The sequence below is a fragment of the Centroberyx affinis genome, unplaced genomic scaffold, assembly GCF_046629955.1.
Source record: "Centroberyx affinis isolate AG114_WGS23_722 - 3 ecotype Tasmania unplaced genomic scaffold, CSIRO-AGI_Caff_v1 ptg001411l_1, whole genome shotgun sequence".
Classification (NCBI taxonomy): Eukaryota; Metazoa; Chordata; class Actinopteri; order Beryciformes; family Berycidae; genus Centroberyx; species Centroberyx affinis.
In genome coordinates this window covers 143,636-169,406 of record NW_027279891.1, presented here as the reverse complement: position 1 = coordinate 169,406, position 25,771 = coordinate 143,636, and the positions used below count along the sequence as shown (strand labels likewise).

General features: G+C 42.5%; 3 protein-coding genes across 3 annotated transcripts; all 3 read left to right on the top strand.

Annotated features, from left to right (window-relative positions):
• The first annotated feature begins 648 nt into the window (after positions 1–648).
• LOC139649906 (protocadherin beta-16-like) lies at positions 649–3,063 on the top strand. The gene has a single exon (XM_071526416.1). It carries the CDS (start codon positions 649–651, stop codon positions 3,061–3,063), a length of 2,415 nt encoding a protein of 804 aa, XP_071382517.1.
• A 688-nt stretch (positions 3,064–3,751) lies between these two features.
• On the top strand, positions 3,752–6,169 carry LOC139649905 (protocadherin beta-16-like). Its single transcript, XM_071526415.1, has one exon. It carries the CDS (start codon positions 3,752–3,754, stop codon positions 6,167–6,169), a length of 2,418 nt encoding a protein of 805 aa, XP_071382516.1.
• Positions 6,170–7,994: 1,825 nt separating this feature from the next.
• Positions 7,995–25,661, top strand: LOC139649904 (protocadherin beta-16-like). The gene is made up of 6 exons (XM_071526414.1): positions 7,995–8,860; positions 9,086–9,230; positions 11,283–11,722; positions 11,858–12,041; positions 22,627–25,048; positions 25,648–25,661. The coding sequence occupies exons 1-6, from the start codon at positions 7,995–7,997 to the stop codon at positions 25,659–25,661; spliced, it is 4,071 nt and encodes a 1,356-aa protein (XP_071382515.1).
• The last annotated feature ends 110 nt before the right edge of the window (positions 25,662–25,771 follow it).

The following is a 25,771-nucleotide window of genomic DNA, read 5'->3' as shown; positions in this document are numbered from 1 at the left end:
AATCCTTTATTTCCGCTTGTCTCCTCATTTTCAGTACCAAGGATAGCGACAATATTATAAAATTTGAAAATCAAAACTCCATTTCCCTCAAGTTTATTTTCTTTGTCATGACTATAAATAACACAGGTAAAACTTTCCAAGTTCATGAGTTTTTTAGAATTTCACATTAATTTACTCTTCAAAGTTGTTGTTTTTTCCCCTCAAACTTTCTAGATTCAAATTATCCATCTGGACACAATTCTTCTCTTTTACATATCTAGTTGTTTCTAGTGAATTTTCACCGTCTGTAAGCACCAATAAGTGATTATTCACAACATGGATCATTTATTTAGGCATCTCAATTTGTTGTGCGAATTTCACATGTAATTGTGTCTTATGAACTCAGAGGGCCGCTGTTGCCCAGTATGTGTCTGTAGTACAGCAGACTTATAGTAGTACCTCCCATCATCTCGATATATTAGAGAAAAAAAGAGACAGACGCAAAGCGCACAGTCTGGATTCTAGAGAACACTGAATACAGAGACACGGGACAGCGCATCCTTTCTTCGTGTTGGGAATATGTGTTAAAAAACTATTTTGACCGAAAACTTACCGAAGACAAATATCCAAAAGGAGTACACGGTTGACATAAGGACTATTACACAGAAAATGTCGGGCAGGACAATGAGGTGGCAAGTACTGTTGTTTATGTCGGTCCTCTCTCTCAGCTCGGTGCTCGGACAGGTCAGCTACTCCATTCCTGAGGAAATGGCGAAAGGCTCTTTAGTTGGTAACATAGCACAGGATTTAGGTTTGGATGTGAAAAGACTGAAATCAGGCAAAGCTCGCATTTTTACTCGAGACAGTGCACAGTACATTGAACTCAATACAGAAAGAGGAGTCCTCCTTATCAAAGAGAGAATAGACAGAGAGGCGCTCTGCGGACAGATGACGCCTTGCGCTTTACATTTTCAGATTATTTTGGAGAATCCTATGGAATTTTACAGTATAATTATTGAGATCACAGACATCAATGATAACCCTCCAGCTTTTGAAACGAGCGATGTCCGATTTAATATCAGTGAGTCTGCTGTAAGTGGTGCAACATTCATTTTAGATAGGGCGATTGATCTTGACGTGGGAAAGAACAATTTGAAAACGTATGTCCTAAAACCAACGAACATTTTTTCCCTCAAAATGAATAATCAAGTAGATGGTAGTAAAAATGTTGAGATGGTCTTGCATGCACCCCTGGATAGGGAGGAAAATGAACACCTCTCTTTAGTTTTGACGGCGGTAGATGGAGGCGAGCCGCAGATGTCTGGAACAATGCAGATTCTCATCACCGTTTTAGACGCTAATGACAATGCCCCTGTTTTTACACAACCTGTTTATAAAGCCTCCATAAAGGAAAATGCCCCAGTCGGAACAGTTATAATGACAGTTACTGCAACAGATGCAGATCATGGCTCTAATGGCAGAATATCTTATTCAATTTCAAGTATGCTAGATTATGCCCGTGGAATGTTTGAAGTAAATAGGAAAGGTGGTGAGGTTAGTTTAATGGCAAATATTGACTATGAAAAGTCACGAAATTTTCAGATAAGCGTCCGCGCAAGTGATGATGGGGGACTAACCGGTTCATGTAAAGTGATAGTCGATGTCTTAGATATAAATGACAACAAACCTGATATTCATATAATGTCTAAATCAAATGTGATATCAGAAGATGCCAAACCCAACACTGTTGTGACAATGATAAATGTTGAAGATGCAGACTCGGGTGAAAACAGCAAAGTACAGTGCATCATTAATGATGACATTCCATTTGTAATGAAGTCTTCAACCAACAGTTTCTATAGCCTAGTAACAGACAGTGATTTAGACCGAGAGAGAGCCTCTGAGTATAATATTACTGTGACCTGCTCTGATGAGGGCGTGCCCTCCCTCTCCAGCAGCGTCACTCTCACCTTGCAGATCTCAGATGTGAATGACAACGCGCCTGTCTTTGAGAGGAGCTCATATGAGGCCTACATTGTAGAAAACAACACACCAGGCCTCTCTGTATTCACAGTGAAAGCCAGAGACGCAGACTGGAACCAGAATGCCCGTGTTTCTTACATACTGGAGGACTCCTCGGTTAACGGCGTGCCCGTCTCCTCGTATGTGTCCGTTAGTGCTGATAGTGGAGTCATCCATGCAGTGCGCTCTTTTGACTACGAACAGATCAAGGATTTCCAGTTCCGCGTAAAAGCGCAGGATGGAGGCTCTCCTCCACTCAGTAGCAATGTGACTGTGAAAATACTGATCCAAGACCTGAACGACAACGCCCCTCAGGTTCTGTACCCAGTCCAGACTGGTGGCTCTCTGGTGGCCGAAATGGTTCCTCGTTCAGCGGATGTGGGCTATCTGGTCACTAAAGTGGTGGCTGTTGATGTGGACTCTGGACAGAATGCCTGGCTCTCCTATAAACTACAGAAAGCCACAGACAGGGCGCTGTTTGAAGTGGGCTTACAAAATGGGGAAATAAGAACTATCCGCCAAGTCACTGATAAAGATGCTGTGAAACAAAGGCTGACTGTTGTAGTGGAGGACAACGGGCAGCCCTCTCGTTCAGCTACAGTCAATGTAAACGTGGCGGTGGCGGACAGCTTCCCTGAAGTGCTGTCGGAGTTCACTGACTTTACACACGACAAGGAGTACAATGACAACCTGACTTTTTACTTAGTCTTGGCTTTGGCTGTAGTTTCCTTTCTCTTCATCACGTGTTTAGTGGTTATTATATCAATGAAAATATACAGATGGAGACAGTCTCGCATCCTCTATCACTCCAGTCTCCCAGTGATTCCATATTATCCACCACGTTACTCAGACACTTTGGGGACAGGGACTCTCCCACACGTGTACAATTACGAGGTGTGCAGGACGACTGACTCCAGAAAGAGTGACTGTAAGTTCGGCAGAGCCGGTAGTCAGAACGTGCTGATAATGGACCCCAGTTCTACAGGGACGATGCAGCGGATACAGAGTGAGAAGAGCATCCTGGATGAACCAGACTCTCCAATAGAGGTTAGAAAGCTGTAACATTACACACACACCCTCCCCATTACTTTGCCTCCAAATCGAGAGCACGTTGCTGCTGCAACAACCTCATTTGAAATGGTTGCATTTCTATTTCAGGACCCTGGAGAGCAACACAGGGGTATTTATACAGGCCATAAAATTTCAGTTAACTACAGATACGCCGGTCTTCTTACTTGGTGAATTTTGAAGAGAACTAATTAACTCGTTATTTCCTTTTCTTTCTATTTACTAGTGAAATATTTTGTCTACATCTTGAGCTTTTATATAAAGGATTATAAAATATGCGACAATATACGTTTAACCTTATAAAATTATTTCACCAGCTAGTCGACAACCTCTGCTTTCTCATGAACTCAGTTCGCTTGTAACAAATGTTTTGTAGTATTGTTTTCTGAACTCCGCGGGCCGCTGTTGGCTAGTCTGCTTCAGTTTTAGTACAGAACAGCAGTCCCGCCTCCTCATGTCGACATATTAGAGAGAAGAAGAGACAGGCGTAGAGAGCATTGTCTACGCTACAGGGACTGTGATACATGAAGAGGCATCACTGACATTCGTTTATTAACAATTTGTGGAATATGGGCTATTTTTGGCTTCATACCCGGTTTTGATGCCTGGCGGGGGGGGGGGGGGGGTTTCTGACGGAGTCTGGCCAGTTTGTTGATTGCTCTTGCTGAGAAAATTTCGAACAATGAGACGGCAAGTACTGTTGTTTATTTCGGTCCTTTCTCTCAGCGCAGTGTTCGGGCAGGTCAGCTACTCTATTCCTGAGGAAATGGCGAAAGGCTCTTTAGTCGGTAACATCGCACAGGATTTAGGTTTAAATGTCAAAAGATTAAAGTCAGGTAAAGCTCGTGTCTATTCTGGTGATAGCAGAGAATACATCGAGCTGAATAACGAAAGAGGAGTCCTCCTCATCAAAGAAAGAATAGACAGAGAGACGTTATGCGGTGAGACGACGCCTTGCGCTTTGCATTTTCAGATTATATTAGAGAATCCCATGGAATTCTACAGTGTAACAGTTGAAATTACAGACATTAACGATAATCCACCATCTTTTGAGAAAGGCGAAATTAAATTCAAAATCAGCGAATCTGCAGTTGTCGGAGCGAAATTTGACTTAGAAAGAGCAATGGATTTAGATGTCGGTACTAATAGTCTCCAAAATTATATACTTAAACCAATTGATAATTTCAAACTTAAATTGCACAACCAAGCAGACGGGACAAAAAATGTGGAAATGATCTTACAAAAACCTCTTGACAGAGAAAAAAATGAGTTTATGTCATTAGTTTTAACGGCCGTAGATGGAGGAGAGCCACAAATGTCAGGAACAATGCAGATTCTCATTACAGTGTTAGATGTCAATGATAATGCCCCTGTTTTTACACAGCCGGTATACAAAGCTACTGTGACTGAAAATGCAGCGAAAGGCACAGTGGTGACTACGGTTAGTGCGTCAGATGCTGACCATGGCTCAAATGGTGAAATAACGTATTCAATCACGAATACTTTAGATGAAGTCAGACATATGTTTGAGGTAAATCATGAAAATGGCGAGGTTAGATTGACTGGACAAATTGATTATGAAAAGAAACGAAATTTTCAGATCAGTTTACGTGCAAGTGATAACGGAGGACTAACAGATTCATGTAAAGTGATAGTCGATATCATCGATGTTAATGATAATGAGCCAACTATTAAAATCATGTCGAAATCAAATATTATATCAGAAAATGCAAACCCCAACACTGTCGTGACAATGATTAACATTCAGGACCCAGACTCAGGTGTAAATGGTAAAGTCCGGTGTTCCATATATGATGATATCCCTTTCCTATTGAAGTCAACATCAAATAATTTCTATAGCCTAGTGACAGACAGTGATCTGGACAGAGAGAGAGCCTCTGAGTATAATATCACTGTGACTTGCTCTGATGAGGGAGTGCCCTCCCTCTCCAGCAGCGTCACTCTCACCTTACAGATCTCAGATGTGAATGACAACGCGCCTGTCTTTGAGAGGAGCTCATATGAGGCCTACATTGTAGAAAACAACACACCGGGCCTCTCTATATTCACAGTGAAAGCCAGAGACGCAGACTGGAACCAGAATGCCCGTGTTTCTTACATACTGGAGGACTCCTCGGTTAACGGAGTGCCCGTCTCCTCATATGTGTCCGTTAGTGCTGATAGTGGAGTCATCCATGCAGTGCGCTCTTTTGACTACGAGCAGATCAAGGATTTCCAGTTTCGCGTCAAAGCGCAAGATGGAGGCTCTCCTCCACTCAGTAGCAATGTGACTGTGAAAATACTGATCCAGGACCAGAACGACAACGCCCCCCAAGTTCTGTACCCAGTCCAGACTGGTGGCTCTCTGGTGGCTGAAATGGTGCCTCGTTCAGCAGATGTGGGCTATCTGGTCACTAAAGTGGTGGCTGTTGATGTGGACTCTGGACAGAATGCCTGGCTCTCCTATAAACTGCAGAAAGCCACAGACAGGGCGCTGTTTGAAGTGGGCTTACAGAATGGGGAAATAAGAACTATCCGACAAGTCACTGATAAAGATGCTGTGAAACAAAGGCTGACTGTTGTAGTGGAGGACAACGGGCAGCCCTCTCGTTCAGCTACAGTCAATGTTAACGTGGCGGTGGCGGACAGCTTCCCTGAAGTGCTGTCGGAGTTCACTGACTTTACACACGACAAGGAGTACAATGACAACCTGACTTTTTACTTAGTCCTGGCTTTGGCTGTAGTTTCCTTTCTGTTCATCACGTGTTTAGTGGTTATTATATCAGTGAAAATATACAGATGGAGACAGTCTCGCATCCTCTATCACTCCAGTCTCCCGGTGATTCCATATTATCCACCACGTTACTCAGACACTTTGGGGACTGGGACTCTCCCACACGTGTACAATTACGAGGTGTGCAGGACGACTGACTCCAGAAAGAGTGACTGTAAGTTCGGCAGAGCCGGTAGTCAGAACGTGCTGATAATGGACCCCAGTTCTACAGGGACGATGCAGCGGATACAGAGTGAGAAGAGCATCCTGGATGAACCAGACTCTCCTCTAGAGGTTAGACCTCGATACCTATCTGTTCCTTGTTGAAAACCGAGTTACTTAATTATTTTTTTCCGCTTGTGTCATCATTTTCAGAACCAAGGATAGCGTCAATATAAAGTGGGTAATCAAATCCATCTCTCTTTCCCCTTTTTCTCTCTTAGTGTCTCTATATAGGCTAACACAGGTAAAGCATCTTATTATGAAAGATTGTATAATTTCACCTTAATTTCCTCCATAAAGTTGTATTTCCCCCTCAAACATTCTAAATTCATATCCTCCAATGGAGCACAAATGTTCCATTTCACAAATGTAGTTGCCTTGAGTTCATTTTTGCCCCGTATAAGCACCCATAACTACAACCCTTTAACAAGACGATGAATGTATTCAGGCATCTCAATTTCCTGTGCGCATTTCCCATGTAATTTTGTGTCATGAACTCAGAGGGCCGCTGTTGCCCAGTATGTGTCAGTTTTACAGCAGACGTGTAGTAGTACCTCCCATGATCTCGGTATATTAGAAAGAGAAAGAGACAGACTCAAAGCACACATTCTGGATTCTAGAGAACACTAAATACGGAGACACGGGACAGCGCATCCTTTCTTCCTGTTGGGGAATACGTCCTAAAAACATTTCTCGACCGAAAACGTGCGGAAGATAAATGGCCGAAGGGAGTATAAGGTTCATATAAGGACTTATTATACAAACGATCTCGGACAGAACAATGAGACGGCAAGTACTGTTGTTTATCTCGGTCCTGTCTCTCAGCTCGGTGCTCGGACAGGTCAGCTATTCCATTCCTGAGGAAATGGCGAAAGGCTCTTTAGTTGGTAACATAGCACAGGATATAGGTTTGGATGTGAGAAGACTGAAATCAGGCAAAGCTCGAATTTTTACTCGAGACAGTGCAGAATACATCGAACTCAACAGAGAAAGAGGAGTCCTCCTTATCAAAGAGAGAATAGACAGAGAGGCGCTCTGCGGACAGACGACGCCTTGCGCCTTACATTTTCAGATTATATTAGAGAATCCAATGGAATTCTACAGTGTAACTATTGAAATCACAGACATCAATGATAACCCTCCAACCTTCGAAAAGAACGATGTCAAATTCAAAATCAGCGAATCTGCTGTTAGTGGAGCTAAATTCATATTGGATAGAGCAATTGATCTTGACGTAAGCGTAAATGGTTTACAAACCTATGTCCTTGAACCAACAGATAATTTCGTCCTGAAATTGCACAATCAAGCAGATGGTATTAAAAATGTCGAAATGGTCTTAGAAAATCCCCTTGACAGAGAGAAAAATGAACACCTATCTTTAGTTTTGACGGCGGTAGATGGAGGCGAGCCGCAGATGTCTGGAACAATGCAGATTCTCATCACTGTTTTAGACGCTAATGATAATGCCCCTGTTTTTACACAGCCTGTTTATAAAGCCTCCATTAAAGAAAATGCCCCAATTGGAACAGTTGTATTGACAGTTACTGCAACAGATGCAGATCATGGCTCTTATGGTAGAATAACTTATTCAATTTCAAGTATGTTGGATTATAGCCGTGGGATGTTTGAAGTAAATGAGGAGACCGGCGAGGTGCGGTTGGACAGAAATATCGACTATGAAAAAGCAAAAATATTTCAGATAAACATCCGCGCAAGTGACGATGGAGGATTGGTTGATTCTTGTAAAGTGATGGTCGACGTCATTGACATTAATGACAACAAACCTGATATTCATATAATGTCTAAATCAAATGTGATATCAGAAGATGCTAAACCCAACACAGTTGTGACAATGATAAATATTGAAGATGCAGACTCAGGAGAAAACGGCAAAGTGCAGTGCTCAATTAATGACAATATTCCTTTTTTGATGAAGTCTTCATCAAACAATTTCTATAGCCTAGTGACAGACAGTGATCTGGACAGAGAGAGAGCCTCTGAGTATAATATCAGTGTGACCTGCTTTGATGAGGGCGTGCCCTCCCTCTCCAGCAGCGTCACTCTCACCTTACAGATCTCAGATGTGAATGACAACGCGCCTGTCTTTGAGAGGAGCTCATATGAGGCCTACATTGTAGAAAACAACACACCAGGCCTCTCTATATTCACAGTGAAAGCCAGAGACGCTGACTGGAACCAGAATGCCCGTGTTTCTTACATACTGGAGGACTCCTCGGTTAACGGAGTGCCCGTCTCCTCATATGTGTCCGTTAGTGCTGATAGTGGAGTCATCCATGCAGTGCGCTCCTTTGACTACGAGCAGATCAAGGATTTCCAGTTCCACGTAAAAGCGCAGGATGGAGGCTCCCCTCCACTCAGTAGCAATGTAACTGTGAAAATACTGATCCAGGACCAGAACGACAACGCCCCTCAGGTTCTGTACCCAGTCCAGACTGGTGGCTCTCTGGTGGCTGAAATGGTGCCTCGTTCAGCAGATGTGGGCTATCTGGTCACTAAAGTGGTGGCTGTTGATGTGGACTCTGGACAGAATGCCTGGCTCTCCTATAAACTGCAGAAAGCCACAGACAGGGCGCTGTTTGAAGTGGGCTTACAGAATGGGGAAATAAGAACTATCCGACAAGTCACTGATAAAGATGCTGTGAAACAAAGGCTGACTGTTGTAGTGGAGGACAACGGGCAGCCCTCTCGTTCAGCTACAGTCAATGTTAACGTGGCGGTGGCGGACAGCTTCCCTGAAGTGCTGTCGGAGTTCACTGACTTTACACACGACAAGGAGTACAATGACAACCTGACTTTTTACTTAGTCTTGGCTTTGGCTGTAGTTTCCTTTCTCTTCATCACGTGTTTAGTGGTTATTATATCAGTGAAAATATACAGATGGAGACAGTCTCGCATCCTCTATCACTCCAGTCTTCCGGTGATTCCATATTATCCACCACGTTACTCAGACACTTTGGGGACAGGGACTCTCCCACACGTGTACAATTACGAGGTGTGCAGGACGACTGACTCCAGAAAGAGTGACTGTAAGTTCGGCAGAGCCGGTAGTCAGAACGTGCTGATAATGGACCCCAGTTCTACAGGGACGATGCAGCGGATACAGAGTGAGAAGAGCATCCTGGATGAACCAGACTCTCCTCTAGAGGTTAGAATTTCAAGCAGACTCCGAGCCTAGCCCTATCACCGTAAAGCGAATTAATGTTGTAACCGCATCCCTGATATAATTTTCAGCACTATGGACAGCGACGCCAATATAGTCTATGTAACTATCTATCTATCTATCTATCTATCTATCTATCTGATGTGTTTATACGTTTACAATGCACACAGTATTAAAGGAAGAAAGAGATGATCCAAATTTAGATATTGCTGCAATTTCTTTTTACGTCTCTAAGTGCCGCTGTTGGTTAGTGTGAGGAGAAAGAGACCTTTTTTTCCTAAATCCTCCCTGTCTCTCTCTTTGGTGCGTGTTAGAGCTCCATGTCAATAGGAACTAGCCTGACAAAGACAATGCTCGCTGAAGACCAATCTTTGTTCAGTTTTTGACAAGGTGGTGGTGTTTTTCCATCACTTGTTTACACGGGCTTTTGACAGGATGGCTGCTCTTTCTTGTGTTGCAGTAAAAAATGCATGGCCGCTGCTGCTTCTCTGCATTTGTTTCGCAGAATTGACGCGCGGACAGATACGTTATTCTATACCCGAGGAGATGGCGACGGGCTCGGTTGTAGGGAATATCGTTCAGGACCTGGGCTTGGATGTTAAAAGGCTGAAATCTAGGAGGTCTCGGATATTTACTGAGGACAGTAGTGAGTACATTGGTCTGAATGAAGATAAAGGGACGCTGGTAGTTAACGAAAGGATAGACAGAGAAGAGCTGTGCGGACAAGTGTCTCCTTGCTCTCTGCATTTTCAGATTATACTGGAAAATCCAATGGAGCTACATCGAATTGATGTAGAAATATTGGATATAAATGACAATGCTCCTGTATTTGCGCGGAAAGAAATTAATTTTGAGATAAGTGAATCTGCGCCTCCCGGTGCTCGGTTTTCCTTAGATAGTGCTGAAGATCTGGATGTAGGACCAAATACACTGCAAGCATACAAACTTATTCCTACTGATTTTTTCAAATTGAATACCCATTCTCGCCCCGACGGAAGTAAATACGTAGAAATGGTACTGCAAACATCCCTCGACAGAGAAAAAGGTGAGGAGCATAAACTAATGTTGACTGCATATGACAGTGGTAGCCCCCAGAAATCAGGTTCAGTGAAAATTAACGTTGTTGTCTTAGATGCAAATGATAATTCTCCTGTATTTAGTCAGTCTGTGTATGCGGCGACTATAAATGAAAATGCGTCGAAGGGTAGCACTGTCTTGAGAGTAAGTGCGACTGATAAAGACCATGGTACAAATGGCGCGGTAACATATTCGTTTTCTCAAAGTACAGGAAGCGCATCAGACCTATTCAACATTGACGCACTTTCAGGGGATATTACAGTAAATGGTATGTTAGATTTTGAGAAATCGAAACAGTATGAGTTAAACGTGGAGGCAAAGGACAAAGGAGGGCTATCAGACACATGCAAGGTGCTAATTGACTTGACCGACGTAAATGATAACACCCCAGTCATTAGCATAATTTCCTTCTCCAATCCTATACCAGAGGATTCGGCTCCAGAGACTGTTATTGCAATGCTCAATATCAAAGATTTGGACTCAGGTAAAAATGGCCAAGTTAAGTGTTTCATCAGTTCAGATTTACCTTTCAAAATCAAGTCATCCTCGACAAATTTCTATAGTTTGGTGTCTGACGATGTTTTGGACCGCGAAACAGTACCAGAATATAATATAACAATAACTGCTACGGATGAGGGGTCTCCCCCTTATTCTACAAACAAAACTATTAATTTAAGAATATCCGACGTAAATGATCATGCCCCCCTGTTTCCACGACAATTGTTCACTACTTTCATCACCGAAAATAACTCACCTGGAATGTCGATCCTTTCTGTTAAAGCTAGTGACAAAGACTCTGGGAACAATGCACGCATTTCATATTTCCTTGACGATAGTCAGATGAATGGGATTTCAGCCTCGACTTACTTTTCAGTGAATGCAGAGAGTGGAGAGATACTTGCTGTGCGTTCATTTGACTATGAGCAAACAAAGGAGTTCCAAATTCGTGTAAAAGCGCAGGATGGAGGCTCTCCTCCACTTAGTAGCAATGTGACTGTGAAAATACTGATCCAGGACCAGAACGACAACGCCCCTCAGGTTCTGTACCCAGTCCAGACTGGTGGCTCTCTGGTAGCTGAAATGGTGCCTCGTTCAGCAGATGTGGGCTATCTGGTCACTAAAGTGGTGGCTGTTGATGTGGACTCTGGACAGAATGCCTGGCTCTCCTATAAACTGCAGAAAGCCACAGACAGGGCGCTGTTTGAAGTGGGCTTACAGAATGGGGAAATAAGAACTATCCGCCAAGTCACTGATAAAGATGCTGTGAAACAAAGGCTGACTGTTGTAGTGGAGGACAACGGGCAGCCCTCTCGTTCAGCTACAGTCAATGTTAACGTGGCGGTGGCGGACAGCTTCCCTGAAGTGCTGTCGGAGTTCACTGACTTTACACACGACAAGGAGTACAATGACAACCTGACTTTTTACTTAGTCTTGGCTTTGGCTGTAGTTTCCTTTCTCTTCATCACGTGTTTAGTGGTTATTATATCAGTGAAAATATACAGATGGAGACGTGAGCGCCTATTTTTCAAATCCAGCGGGAATCTTCCCGTAATTCCATATTACCCGCCCCTTTACGCGGACGTAGGAGGGACTGGCACTTTGAAGCACGTGTTCAATTACGAAGTGTGCGGAACCACCGACTCCCGGAAGAGCGACATTAAGTACAGCCGCCCCTTCAGTCAGAGCACTTTGAACATTGACCATGATGGCACCAGAACAGTACCAAGGCAAAAGACAGGGTCAGATGATTTGATCACAGAGGTGAGATCTACCTCTCTCCACTGGCACTTTTTCTAACCCCTATTCCCTTACCAACGCATTTTTTTCAGTATACTTTACCTTTGGACCTGTGCAAATGTGTTTGTACATGGTTCTAAATATTTAAAGTACTCAATGTTTGCTTGGGTCTTTTCAGTCATTCAGTTTTAAGAGAGAACATCATTAAAAATATGATGTTGTACAAATATAAGTGCTGTGCTCATCATCTTCCTTTTTTGCCCAGGTATTCAAAATGCATCCACTACTTTCCCCTCATTTGTTTACCTTTACATAACCCAACACTGTCAGTGTGAGAATGTGTCTTTTAAAAATACCATTGTGTTCAGCGGTTATGTACGCAAGTTGTACCTGTATTATTTTACATTGTCTTTGTAAGATAAACCAAGTTGCTTAAGACCAAGTCCTTCTCATATCTTATATATACAGTATATAGCTATATACTGTATGTGCTGACATGTTTATTTCAGATCAATTCCATTCTTTAATATGGAATTATATGTTTGAAGCTGACTAGTGCTGGTAATGGTTTGAGTAATCTTGCATTGTACTATGGCAATCTGTGTTTAGTACATAACCTCCAAAGTAACAAATGTCTATTTAGTTAGATCCTTCTTTTTTTTTTTTTTTAGATCCCTTTCATTTTTAGCATAGACTGACATATAGTGTATTACATGAGGACATAATGACCTGGAGAATTGTAACTTGATGTAAGAGAGTAGTTACAATGAAAGAAAAAAGACCTGGGCTTCTGCTGAAGCACTGCTGCAGATTGCTCTTGCATACAAACACATAGACACACAACCACACACACAGTGCACTATTTTTCAGTGACCTAGTTCCCTCCCGAGCACGCTGCTGCTATACTCCTGGCATTAGGCTGCGCACACAGATAAAAAGAGAGGGGTGGATGGAGGCAGAGCATGAGAAAAGAAATGAAAGAGAAATCAAAATAAAAAAAATAAAGATTTGGGCAATGAAAATGACTGAGAGGTGTAAAATGTAATAGAAGGGAGGGTGGAAGACTGAAAGTATGAGGCAGTAATGGTGGTGATGTTGAGAAAGAGATGGGAAAGGAGTGTGATGGAGAGAAAGAGAGAGGCAGCGGGGGAGGGGAGGAGGCACGTGGTAACCAGCCCAGTCTCCACCATCCCTGTGCAGCATTTGTGTTAGTGATGCACGGCAGCCATTTTGATCTGCAGCCCTCTTTGTCTGCTGAGATAGGGGGCTAAGGGAAGTCTGATGTGTGGAACAGAGTGAGATGTACGGCTAAACTGATTGACTGCACTGTAAAGGACAGAGGTATAGTGAGATATTACAGCATAAAAAAGAGTGGAAAGCAAGAGGAGAGATGAAGGGAGATCTCCATAGCTTATATCACAATATCAAGGGGATGTAAGGAATCAGGGCATAGGCTTAACATGTATGAATGAAAGAATATGAAGAGAGAGGAAAACTGAGCTGGCAATGAGATTAATCTAGATGCCCACAAATTACTAGCAGTCTGTGATGCTAATATTAGTCCCTGACAGCTGTATATAGTCTCTCTTGCATCCATCCCTCCCTTTCTCTCACCACAGGCAGCATCATAATGGGGTCATTCATTCCCAGTTGCCCGCAAGCCTTCATGTTTATCATCCAACACAAGGGAAACATTACCCTCCACATGGCTTTCAGATGCACCCCATAATGTTAACCGTCACAGAGGGGGACTCATACAGGAAGTAGCAAAGCCAGTCTATTATCTTGTAAATTTGGTGAAAATAATACTTGTCTTTAGATGTCTGAAGGGCACATAGAGCTACATTTTTAAGTGTAGCTTGATATATCAGTGATGATTGTGATGTTGATATGGTGCAGTTGATGACGGTTTGTCTGAATGTAATTATTTCTGAAAAGTTTTCTCCAGTTTCAGAGGAAGAATTTGATCTGCTAGTCTGACTTGTCTGGTCATATTGGTAGGTGTTTGAGTAGTAGAGTCTGTGTGTGTGTGTGTGTGTGTGTGTGCGTGTGTGTGTGTGTGTGTGTGTGCGTGTGTGTGTGTGTGTGTGTGTGTGCATGTGAAAAAAGCAGTAGACAAACTGTTCATAAACCTCCAACACAAGGCAGAAACCTAGTTTTATTGTGTGAACCACTATATCCCCTGGAAGCAGTCTATCACCATTAGTGTCATAGCACATCTGTGTCTGCTTTACCTGTTCCAACCACGTTTGAACCACAATGTCTCCGTTCTCAGGCTTGTTAGCAGGGAGGGATTTTACTGAGTGCTGTAAATCCTGGTGGTCACAGCGTCTCCATGGGGGTCAAAGCTCAAAGAAACTCAGCCGCTGAATGGTTCATCCTGTTTTTTATGTTTTGCGTGCAGGTGTGCACCCTGCTACCTCTTACCTGAATGGTAATTTTCTTGTATTTGCAGTATAGTTGGGACTATCACAACTACACAATAATATCTGACTCCTCAAATAATTCAGAATGCTGACAATTGACTGGCCAGCCACTTGGTGGAGGATGTAAGTTAAATGACTGTGGCTGTGTTGAAGTTGCGTAAGCTCTCCTCTCCTTGTAACATTTCAGTGATCTCTCCAGCAGATTTCCATGGGAGATATCAAGACAAAATTGATACAGAAGGTTAAAAGGTCACATTTTCGAGGCGTTTGAAATGCATAATCTCTGATTGTCATTTTAATAGTAACAACTGGCATTGAAACCTGTAGCCAACACACAGCATTGATCTAACCTATCTCGGGGCTGGGCAGCAGCCATTTTGGATCTGACACACAGCTGCAATCATCAGTTTCCTGAACCTGACTGGCCACAGTGCTATAACCAGATACGCTCCTGGTTCTCTCTGTAGCCAAGCTGTGTGGTGAACAGCTGTTTCCCTGTGTGTGTGTGTGTGCGCCAGTGGGGCCAGTGATCACTACTGGGGGATGCTGGGGCGGGGGTGGGGGGGTTTCATGTGCATGCTGTAATCCATCCTCTTCTTCCGGACCAGATCATCTGGTGGATGTCTGAGATATGGGACTTTTTGGTGTGACTGACACACAGAGCAGATAAACTGCAGCTCAATACATTGAGCATCTCATACTTCACAGGAAAAAAAATAATCAGGTAGACCTGTTTCTAGAAAATATTACTGTCTTCAGCTGGTCTTTGCTGCTGCATGTCTCTTGAACTTGAAAGGATAATATTTTGATTACAGGTGTCTATTTGCTAAAGAGAGTAAATCCTCAGGTATGAGGTGAATGGTCAAAGCTGTGCTCTTTGTGTACGTTCAGCTTTTTAGGAGGTAGCATTGTTTTGTTTGGTTGTTCCATACAGAAAAGGAACATTAACACCTAGTACCTGAATATGAACAGGGCAACAGGGTGGCCAAGTAGTTAGAGAAATCACCCTTCAACCGGTTGGGCCAGGTTCAAGCCCCTCTTCAGCAAGCATCCATACTGCTGAAGTGTCCTTGGGCAAGACGCTGAATACCTACCAGGGGTGCTGTTCTGTAGCTGACGCTGATCTCTGATCTCTGATCGCCCCATGGAGAGGGGCAAGCAAAAAGTGAATTTCCCTTAGGAGACCATTCAAGTATCACTATAGTATTGACCCAGTGCTTGATCAAACATGTAGAGATGATGGTTTTGTTGTTTGCTATAGTGCAGGTCCCCACTTTACTCTGATGCTTCAGACAGTCACTGGCAGGGTGAGGATTCATGTCATATTGTATTAAGGAAGGAAAGGGAAGGGAAACTGGAGAGAATAAATGCAAGCACACACAAATGCTACACTTACTTGTACCCACCCTTGCATTGAAGCACACACTGTAATGTGTTGTATATGGTGTGTTTGCTTATGAACTTACAATATATTCTGACATTATGTACATGTGTGTTATTGTCCCAGTAGTGGAACTGTGGAAGTCTGCCCAGTCCGATCCACTGGAAAGGACTGCACTAGCAATTATTTATAGCAATGTAACAGTGGGGCAATTGCAGAGTTGTGTCAAACACTCACACTCACACACACACACACACACACACACACACACACACACACACACACACACCTCTCTGTTGGATTCAACATAAACACACAAGAGACACATTTTAAACACACTAACTCTCAAAGTTAAAATTCTCAAATCTTGATGTCAATGCAGGGCTTATCTGTATGTGTGTGTGTGTGTGTGTGTGTGTGTGTGTGTGTGTGTGTGTGTGTGTGTGTGTGTGTGTGTGTGTGTGTGTGTGTGTGTGTGTGTGTGTGTGTGTGAGTGTGTGTGTGTTTGTGTTTCTCCTGAGCTGTCAAACCATTTAGACTCCCCACCCTGGTCATTTTACTGTGATCAGAAAACAGGTCAAGTAATTCACTCAGCCACTGCCTGGGACTAAGCCCTGCTTTCCATGGGAGTAAACATATAGTGTAGAATGAATCACATTATAAGACTTCAATATCATTATCATGGTTATGTTCACACTTTATTATTTGTTATATACACTTTGTTATTGTATTGCATCATAATATGCAGAAGTGCCAATCATTATAATGTTATAATAAATGTAAAAATTTGTCATTGATGATTGGGTAGTTAGGTGGCCACTGTGTATCAGACCTCTTGGTTTCATACAGTCCTCCCTTTTCCTCCTAATCTCATTCTTTTTCTGCATCCCCTCCCCCTCCCCAGCTGCGCCGTTCTGCTGCAGAGAGAGAGAGAGAAATAGAGAAAGAGAGAGAGAGGGCGAGGGAGATTGCTCAGTGTAGGACATTTTGTCCTGTCTATACAAAGCCATGATACCATACTGTGTTGTTTCAAGCCTATGTAGATCACCATGTTCATCACAAAGCTCTCTCCTGTACCAGTTTTCAGCCATTTGTCAAGAGATTATTTATGTAACAATGGCACAATGGCAATGTATGGCCATGTGCTAAAAGGTTTTTATTATTATAGGTTTAGATTATCATTGCACAGTTATGTGAGACAAATCTCAATTTCAAGGACCCTCCTTCCCAGCATCATTTCCCTTCCTTTCCTTTCTCCTCCTCTTTATCCTCCATGCTGTTTTTATAGCTCCTTTTTTTCCACCATCTCCAGCTCCCAGGAAGAGAGGTGGGATGTGTTGCCACAGCAACAAGCTGACTCATAGGCAGGACTGTACCACTTTTCTTTGAGCCACAGGGGGGCAGCAGCAGATGCAGCCTCTGGTGTCTGATAGATCCATGCATCTGTTGGTACAGAGATGGCAGGAGGCACCCCTGTTTTGGGCAGAGAGGTGCAGCATCCTCAGACCTAGGGCTAGAATGGTGGGGGAAGGGGAGGGAGAGTGGGTGATCATGGCTGTTTGTGGTGGGGGTTGGAGGGAGACTCTACCTATTTTTTTCTGATGGATGACCTGCCCTGCCCTGTTTGCTTGCTTTTTACTGGTTCAGTAACCCAATGTCTTTGATGTGTGATGGCTCATATTTAGATACTGTCCCTGAGTTATTTGCTTTTTGGTTTTTGATAGGAACAGCAGTATTTTGGTACCCATTGTTTTAGCTTTCTTGTTATGTGTGTTTCTCTGGATGCATTAGATGACCTTTTTATGCTGTATGCATGTAATGTGTGTTTTCGAGTATCACTGTAATCATGAATCAATCGTCGTCCTTATTTGTAATGTACTCATGTACACAAACACACACAGTGCACCATTTCAGCTAGGCACATCTACAGTAGGAACTGCTGCTTTGCTTTGTCTGAAAAGCTGAATTTGGCACACACACACACACACACACATAGACACATCCTCTGTGACACACGCAGGGTCACAGTGCAGAGAAGCTTATTAATAAGGCATGGATTTATCCAGGGGCATCGCCTTGAGGCCCCCTGGTGTTGCTGCAAGGGTAGTGTCTCTGTGCAGCAGTGCAGTGCAGTATTTTGGTCCTGCTCCATACATCACTCTCACAGGGTGTCTGCATGGCTTGCAAACCTTTGGAAATGAGTGAATGGCCTTGAAAGTACTTGATTTCTTATTAAAATATAGCACCCAAATGTATCATTCATCTCCGTCCTAGGATCAGTGGGAAAACCCTCGGATGGGTATTTCTGTTGATATAGCAAAAGTTTTAAAATGAATGATTTCACCATGAGTTCTCAAATTGACAAGATCATGAGTAATAAATTAGGCCTCTGTGATGTCAAATATTGACCTTGAAAGTCATTGAAAAGTCCTTGAATTTGATATACAAGTGAGTGAGGGAGTGAGTGCAATTGGCATTTTTCGAAGGGTCAAGACTGATAGCTGTGCTCATTTTCTGTTCTGCATCTCATAATGTAAAATAACATAAGCCATTTGGTTGATGCTTTTATCCAAAGTGCCTTACATTACCATGAATGCATACATTTTTAGCATGGCAGCTCCAGTGAACCTGTAACTCCTTCAGTGTTATTCTCCCATTCTCTACCTACTAGCTACAGCTTTACTTCTCTATTTCTGTCTTCTTTACATCTTTTTCGTACTCATATCTGTTCAGTATTTTCTTTCGTTCTTTCTTTCCTATTATTTGACTTACTTTATCTGAGTGGCACTATAACTATTGTTTTGGTCATCATCATCATCATAATTATCATCTCTCTGTCATGGACAGTGGGGCCAACAGAAAGTTTCAATGAACTCTCTCTCTCTCTCTCTCTCTCTCTCTCTCTCTCTCTCTCTCTCTCTCTCTCTCTCTCTCTCTCTCTCTCTCTCTCTCTCTCTCTCTCTCTCTCTCTCTCTCTCTCTCTCTCTCTCGCTCTCTCTCTCTCTCTCGCTCTCATTTTCTCATACAATACAGTGTTTCCCGTATAATAGCAGTGGGGGTAAATTTTGGTTCAGTGACCTGGGTTCAAACCCAGCTTGATTCCCACTATCAGTTCCAGTGCCTCTTATTCTTTGTATCTGTTATTTAAATACTTCTATCGTAAATAATGAACTAATTGTGCCATACCAGTTTTATTTGTTTGCTTTATTTTAAACGGTAAAGCCAGATGAATTTTCATTGTCTTTATATGTGGAGGCAATTGTCACACACTGATGGGCCCCTACTGCATGTAGAGGAAACACTGAACATACTACTTATCTTATCACTAACATACACTCTAAAGTCTATGACACAGACACAAGTCAAATAATGCTCAATTGTTGTCACTTTGTGATACTTTGATAGTTTATCCTTCATCCTTCAGTTTATGTGCACACACACTGGAATGTTTCTGTGACACAAGACAATCTATGCATGACATGTGAGTAATGTATTATCAGGCAAAATTAATACCCACCCATGAATATCCACCCACATAAAACATCACACACAATTACAACCCTATTAGTTGTGAGCCAGACGGTAAGTATGTTGGTTGCTGTGCTTCCCAAAGCCAGACTCGGTATGCTGACCACCAGTCTAACTGACATCCTTTCTGTCTTGTTTTTCTCTTCCATGTTTTCCCTTGTCTGCTGCTGCTGTTCCTGTTTCCTCCCTAACTCCTGTTATATTCCCAACTCTCCAAATAAGGTAAGAAATATTCTCCATCCTAATTGTTCAAAGCAATACCATCAAACACAGAATGCAAACTTTCATGATTCTGCAAACAGGCATTTAGCACAGATTACTGACATACTGACATCACAGACTGAAGAAGACATCATATACTTATGGAATTCCAACACAAAGTATAAGTGATGTTTTCCACTCACTATCACATGGATACACAATACATTATATTACAGCTGTAGCACTTTTTGTACAAGGCCCCACTCATTTCAGGGTCCCAAAGGGAGGAACAACTGTTAAAGTAACTAATGCCTGCTGTCTTTAAGCAACTAATTTCTCATTACAGAAGCATAATTATTTCAGGCTGAATTGATAACTGAAACCTTACTTTAATTCTAATCATATAGGTAACACTGCATTCCATACTGTGCCAAAGTATTTCAGTGTTATCATAGAAATATAGTGATATACAAAAAGGCAGGGAAGAGCACCTGGAAAAAGATATTTATGGTCTGCAGATTTGTAAGTCATTGCACAGTGATTTTTTTCACTATATATAGGAAAAAATGACAATGGCCAAATACTTTTATGTGTAAATATGGAGTCAAGTTTATTTATATAGCCTTCATCACAAAGCATGTCTCAATGGGCTTTACAGAGAACGAGCCTACCTATACCTCACAAGACAAAATGACAGTATGAAATGAAAATACAGTATGCAAACAAAATAAAAACACAAGGAAACAAAACAAAGTAGGAAACAAAAATGTCATGTTAGCAATAACAAAGAGGGATCCCCCACATGGATGGCTGAGCTTGCAAAATGGACCATGTGAAATAATTTTTTTATTTCATTGATTTGTCGGTTCATCTGATATGAGTTAGAATATCAAAGGTAACAGTCTGGATTAACTGCATAGTAACTGTGTATTTTCATATCTTAAGCAATAAGTGTATGGAGCCAAAACATCAACAAGTTACTGTCCTAGTATTTATAGAGCTCACTGTATTACAACTTCAGCATTTTGTCTCTTGACTTTCTTCTTGACTGTGAATGACAAGCACACATGTGCTTGCTTGTGTGTACACCAGAATTCCACTGTGTGTATGTGTTGTTTTATATCTATAAAATATGATAAGCTCTTATAGACTTATAGGATAAAATAATATCCAAAATACCCAAGGATTTTAATGGGAAAGCATCAACTTCTTTTTTAGCAAGTCAAGGTCATTTCCATTATCTAACTTTTGTACATTTTGCTGATCTTCCTGTATAAAATATCGGAAGTGTGGAATGAGCATGATGACCTATTTTTCATATGCCTCTGTACAATAATATTTTCCTTTTGTATTCGCTTCTTTTACTTTGAGGTCCTGTAGACATTGACAGCAAACTGAATCAGGTGTGCGTCTGACGCTGCCTGCTCGTGTGTTCACTAAGGGAAAAGGGAGGCGTGGCTGGAGACAGGGTGATGTTTTGTTTTCCAGCCTGCCTGCATTCTTTAGTGAGAGCCCAAACCAAGCGGGTGCCCTTTAAGCAGCATGCAGCAGCAGCAGTTGGCCGCCTGTGTGGCGCTGTCCACACGCGTGGTGCTGAAATCAGCAATCGCTCTCCCCTCCCTCTCCCTGTCTCTCACTCTGCCTCTCTAGATCTCCCTCTGTCGCTCACTTCTACTCAGAGCAGATGATTATTGAAAACATCCACGGTCTATTTTATGTTTATCTATTTTTCATATTAAGCCGCATATGTTGTAATTGTTTATTTCACAGTTTGCAATGTTGAATTTGTGTGTTAAGATTTTTGTTTTTTTTCATATAAGAAAGTGGGTTTTTCCCCGCTCCCACCCTGCAGCCTCAGCACCATAACCATTACAATGTTCAGCGCAGGATTGCCAGGCAGACCCGGGGGAGATGACATATTTATGCTCTATGTTTTTTTTTTTTTTTTTAGACTGATTTGATTGGTAGATTTAGTAGATGAAGAGCAAGCATCTCTTAATAATGACGTGCAGCGCCACACTTAATAATTGGTTCACGGAATTAGGGCAAATACGTGTGTGTGTGTGTGTGTGTGTGTGTGTGTGTGTGTGTGTGTGTGTGTGTGTGTGTGTGTGTGTGTGTATGTGTATGAGAGAGAGAGAGAGAGAGAGAGAGAGAGAGAGAGAGAGCAACCTCCTACACTATCTACGCTCCCCCTCCCTTTTCGTTTGCTCTACAGACCTCCATACGGGTATTTTACGTTGGCTGCTGACATAATTGTTTCTATGCGGCTCCTGGAGCGCTATGATGACGTATGCAGGCTGCACTAGCTTTCTCTGGCCACAGGAAGGCAACGCAGAGCCTTGCCAGCCATAGAAGCAAGATAGAACATTAATGCAGGCACGTGCAGGCAAGAAGATTAAGTGGATGGATGTATATGCCTACATCCCTCCCTAATGCATGCATGGGTGATCTTTCAGTAATCCACAAACCATAGTACTTCCTCATCGATTATCTATCTATGATATATTAAGAATATCTCTTAGGGATTTTAATTAAGCATATACACATAGGACAAATTGTTGATGGTGGTGGTGAGACTGGTTCAAAGATGAATAGTAGCCTAATCCTAAACCTTCGATGTGCTTGAGTTATAATACCCTGAACAATAAAAGTAAAAATTTGAAAACATCATCTAATGGTGCATCTTTTTATGTTGAACATTTACGTCACTGTTCTCTAGACGCTTGCTAAAGCCATGATTGGTGGAAATGGGTTGACTCTGTACACCAATAGCGTACAGAACTATACAAAGAGATCTACTCCCTCCCACCGTGCAGCCTCAACACCGTAACCATTACAATGTTCCGCGCAGGAGGGAAGGGATATATATGCAGACACAAAGCATGTCCATTAATGTAAAATATGAGAGGACATCGATATTGGATTATATACTTCTTATCCTCTATCCATTGAAAACATGGGATTTGAGTGAAAAGGAACGGGTTTTATGGATCGTGGAATAATGTGGAAAAGACTGCCTGCATGGCAGGTGCTTTTGTGGTGGCATCTTTTCTTTCTCTTGTGGAGTACAATAGACGGACAGACTCGCTACACAATCCCGGAGGAACTGAAACAAGGATCTGTGGTAGGAAATCTAGCCAAAGATCTTGGTTTGGTTGTCTCTGAACTTTACCGACGTAAATTACGGATAACCTCCGAAGCTGGCAAGCAGTATTTCAGTGTGGACTTGGGGAAGGGAGAACTGGTGGTGAGTGACAGAATAGACAGAGAGGATCTGTGTGGACAAAGAGCGCCGTGTCTGCTGCCTTTGGAGGTCGTTATAGAAAATCCCTTGCAGCTGCACAGAGTTGAGATTGATATACAAGATATTAATGATAATTCACCTAGCTTCATTACTAAAGAGAGGATTTTGAAGATTGCGGAGTCCATAAATCCAGGCGCACGATTTCCGCTCGAGAGTGCACTTGATCCAGACGTTGTCGTCAATACAGTACGAACCTATACTATCAGCAAAAATGACCATTTCAAATTAAACATTAAAAATCACAAAGACGGAAGCAAATATCCTGAATTGGTCCTTGAGAAATCTCTTGATCGAGAGAAGCAGCCTGTGCACAAGCTTATTCTCACTGCTGTAGATGGTGGAGATCCAGTACGTTCAGGGACATCTGAAATAACGGTTACAGTGCTTGATATCAATGATAATGCACCGCAGTTCGAGAGACAGGTGTATGAAGCTAATGTCAGCGAAAACGCAGTGCATGGAACTGAAATCTTGCATGTTAAAGCTACAGATGCAGATGAGGGTTTAAATGGAGAAATTGAATACTTTTTTGGAGAGCAAACAGCGGATTTAATTTTATCTTTGTTTGATATTGAACCTTCTTCTGGAGCTATTGTTGTCAAAGGCATTTTAGACTATGAAAAGAATCATTTACATAGATTTGACGTCATTGCTAAAGACAAAGGTAATCCTGAGATGGATGGGCATTGCGGCGTTGAAATTAAAATAGTTGACATTAACGATAATACTCCTGAAATAATTGTGACGTCATTAACGACACCTGTTCCAGAAGATTCTGCTACTGGGACAGTTATTGCACTGATAAGTGCAAAAGACCCAGATTCAGGGGACAATGGTAAGGTGAAGTTGAGCTTATCTTCCAAGTCTCCCTTCAAGTTAAATCCATCCGTCTCCAACCATTACACATTAGTAACAAATGGGCCTCTTGACCGTGAAAAAAATGGGCAATATAGTATCAAAATTAGTGCCGTTGATTCGGGAAAGCCCTCGTTATCGAGTGAAAAAATTATCACTGTTGAATTGTTGGATATAAATGACAACCCACCGGTTTTCTCCCAGCCTTCTTATGTTGTTTATGTAAAAGAGAATTATGCGCCCGGAAAAATATTATGCTCAGTGTCAGCCACTGATCCCGACCTGGGTGAAAACGCCAAGATTTCCTACTCCATCCTGGACTCTAAAGTGCAAGACGTGTCTGTGTCCTCGTATGTCTATATCAACTCTGATAACGGCAGCATCTACAGCATGCACTCGTTTGACTATGAGAAACTCAAGGTGTTTCAGATTCGGGTGCAGGCAAAGGACCAGGGCTCTCCGTCTCTGAGCAGCAACGCCACTGTCCATGTTTTTATCCTGGACCAGAACGACAATGCCCCCGCTGTTATTTACCCCTCCTCCGCTGCCCTGGGCTCTCTCTCTCATCAGAGGATGCCCCGCTCCGCTAAAGCGGGCCACCTGGTTACTAAGGTGACGGCCGTGGACGCCGACTCGGGCCATAACGCCTGGATCTCCTATAAACTGGCGGAGGCCACAGACGCCTCTCTGTTCACTGTCAATCTTTACACAGGGGAGGTGAGGACTAAACGCCCTGTGTCCGAGCAGGACGACTCCTCTCAGAGGCTGCTTATAGAGATCAAGGACGACGGGGAACCGGTCCAGTCCGCCACGGTCACCGTGTCCATCCTGCTAGAGGACGGCCTCCATGAGCCCATCTTGGACCTCCGACAGAAAGCGGCCGAGCCCAGCAAGAAAACTGGGAGACTCACCCTTTATTTGATTCTCTCTCTGGCCTCGGTGTCCGTGCTGTCTCTTCTGACTTTTCTCATCTTAGCGGTTAAATGCATTAGAAACAGTAGAAGCAGCGGTAGTTGCTGCATGAGACGGAGCGACTGTGATGGCTACAAGAACCCCAACAGAAACCTGCAGATCCAGCTCAACACTGACGGGCCTATTAAGTACGTGGAGGTCCTGGGAGGAGACATGTTGTCTCAGAGTCAGTCCTTCAGGTCCTGTCTCTCTCCCATGTCAGAGTACAGTGATTTCACCTTCGTTAAGCCCAGCAGCACCACTGACTTTAAGGAGATGATCAATGTCCTGGACGCGTCTTTACCAGACAGCACCTGGACCTTTGAGAGCCAGCAGGTGAGCAAAAGAGAAAAAGATTTTTTGTTACATAGTTTCCCAAAAACTACCTACCTATCTACCTATCTATCTATCTATATATCTATCTATCTGTACATCTGTCCATGAAGCACTGAATATCAGTAGACTATTCATCTATGTACAATGTCGCACTGCATTCTTTAATATCTGACGTTAATGGTGCAAAAATCCCAAATAGAAGATATATATCAATCAATATGGTGTCACGCGTATACATTTTGAGTGATTCAGCACCATGGCTGTGGACAGCGACTAACAATGAAATGCAGTAATGCTTAGAAGATATTGGAGGTAACTTGTGTTTAAACCAGCCTAAGATACGTGAAGAATACAATTATTTATTATAATAGTTTTGTAGTTATTTCATTATATTTTATTTAAGTTTTCTACCTTGGCATATTTTCCTTATATTATTTGACATCCCAGCATATTTGTCATTTTATAGTGAAACTGGGTAAAGAGAGGCTGTTGCGGCTTTAAGAGCATCTATCGGTTGCCTTCTCATTGGGTGGTAGAGATAGACGCTGTACACCAATAGCATTCAGAACTGTACAAAGAGATCTACTCCCTCCCCCCATACAGCCTTAGCGCTGTAACCCGTACAATGCAAAGAGCTGGAGGAGTGAGAGCAATGAGCTCGTATTTTTTTTTTAATAAAACGTGTGTATTTTAAGTTACGGCCATGCTCAAATATTTTTGGCATCTT

Coding starts and splice junctions, on each gene's coding strand:
- LOC139649906 (XM_071526416.1), top strand. CDS start 649: ATGTCGGGCAGGACAATGAGGTGGCAAGTACTGTTGTTTATGTCGGTC.
- LOC139649905 (XM_071526415.1), top strand. CDS start 3,752: ATGAGACGGCAAGTACTGTTGTTTATTTCGGTCCTTTCTCTCAGCGCA.
- LOC139649904 (XM_071526414.1), top strand. CDS start 7,995: ATGAAGTCTTCATCAAACAATTTCTATAGCCTAGTGACAGACAGTGAT. Junction 8,861..9,085: donor GACTTTACACACGACAAGGA/GTACAATGACAA, acceptor CGAGGTGTGCAG/GACGACTGACTCCAGAAAGA. Junction 11,723..11,857: donor GACTTTACACACGACAAGGA/GTACAATGACAA, acceptor TTTCAAATCCAG/CGGGAATCTTCCCGTAATTC.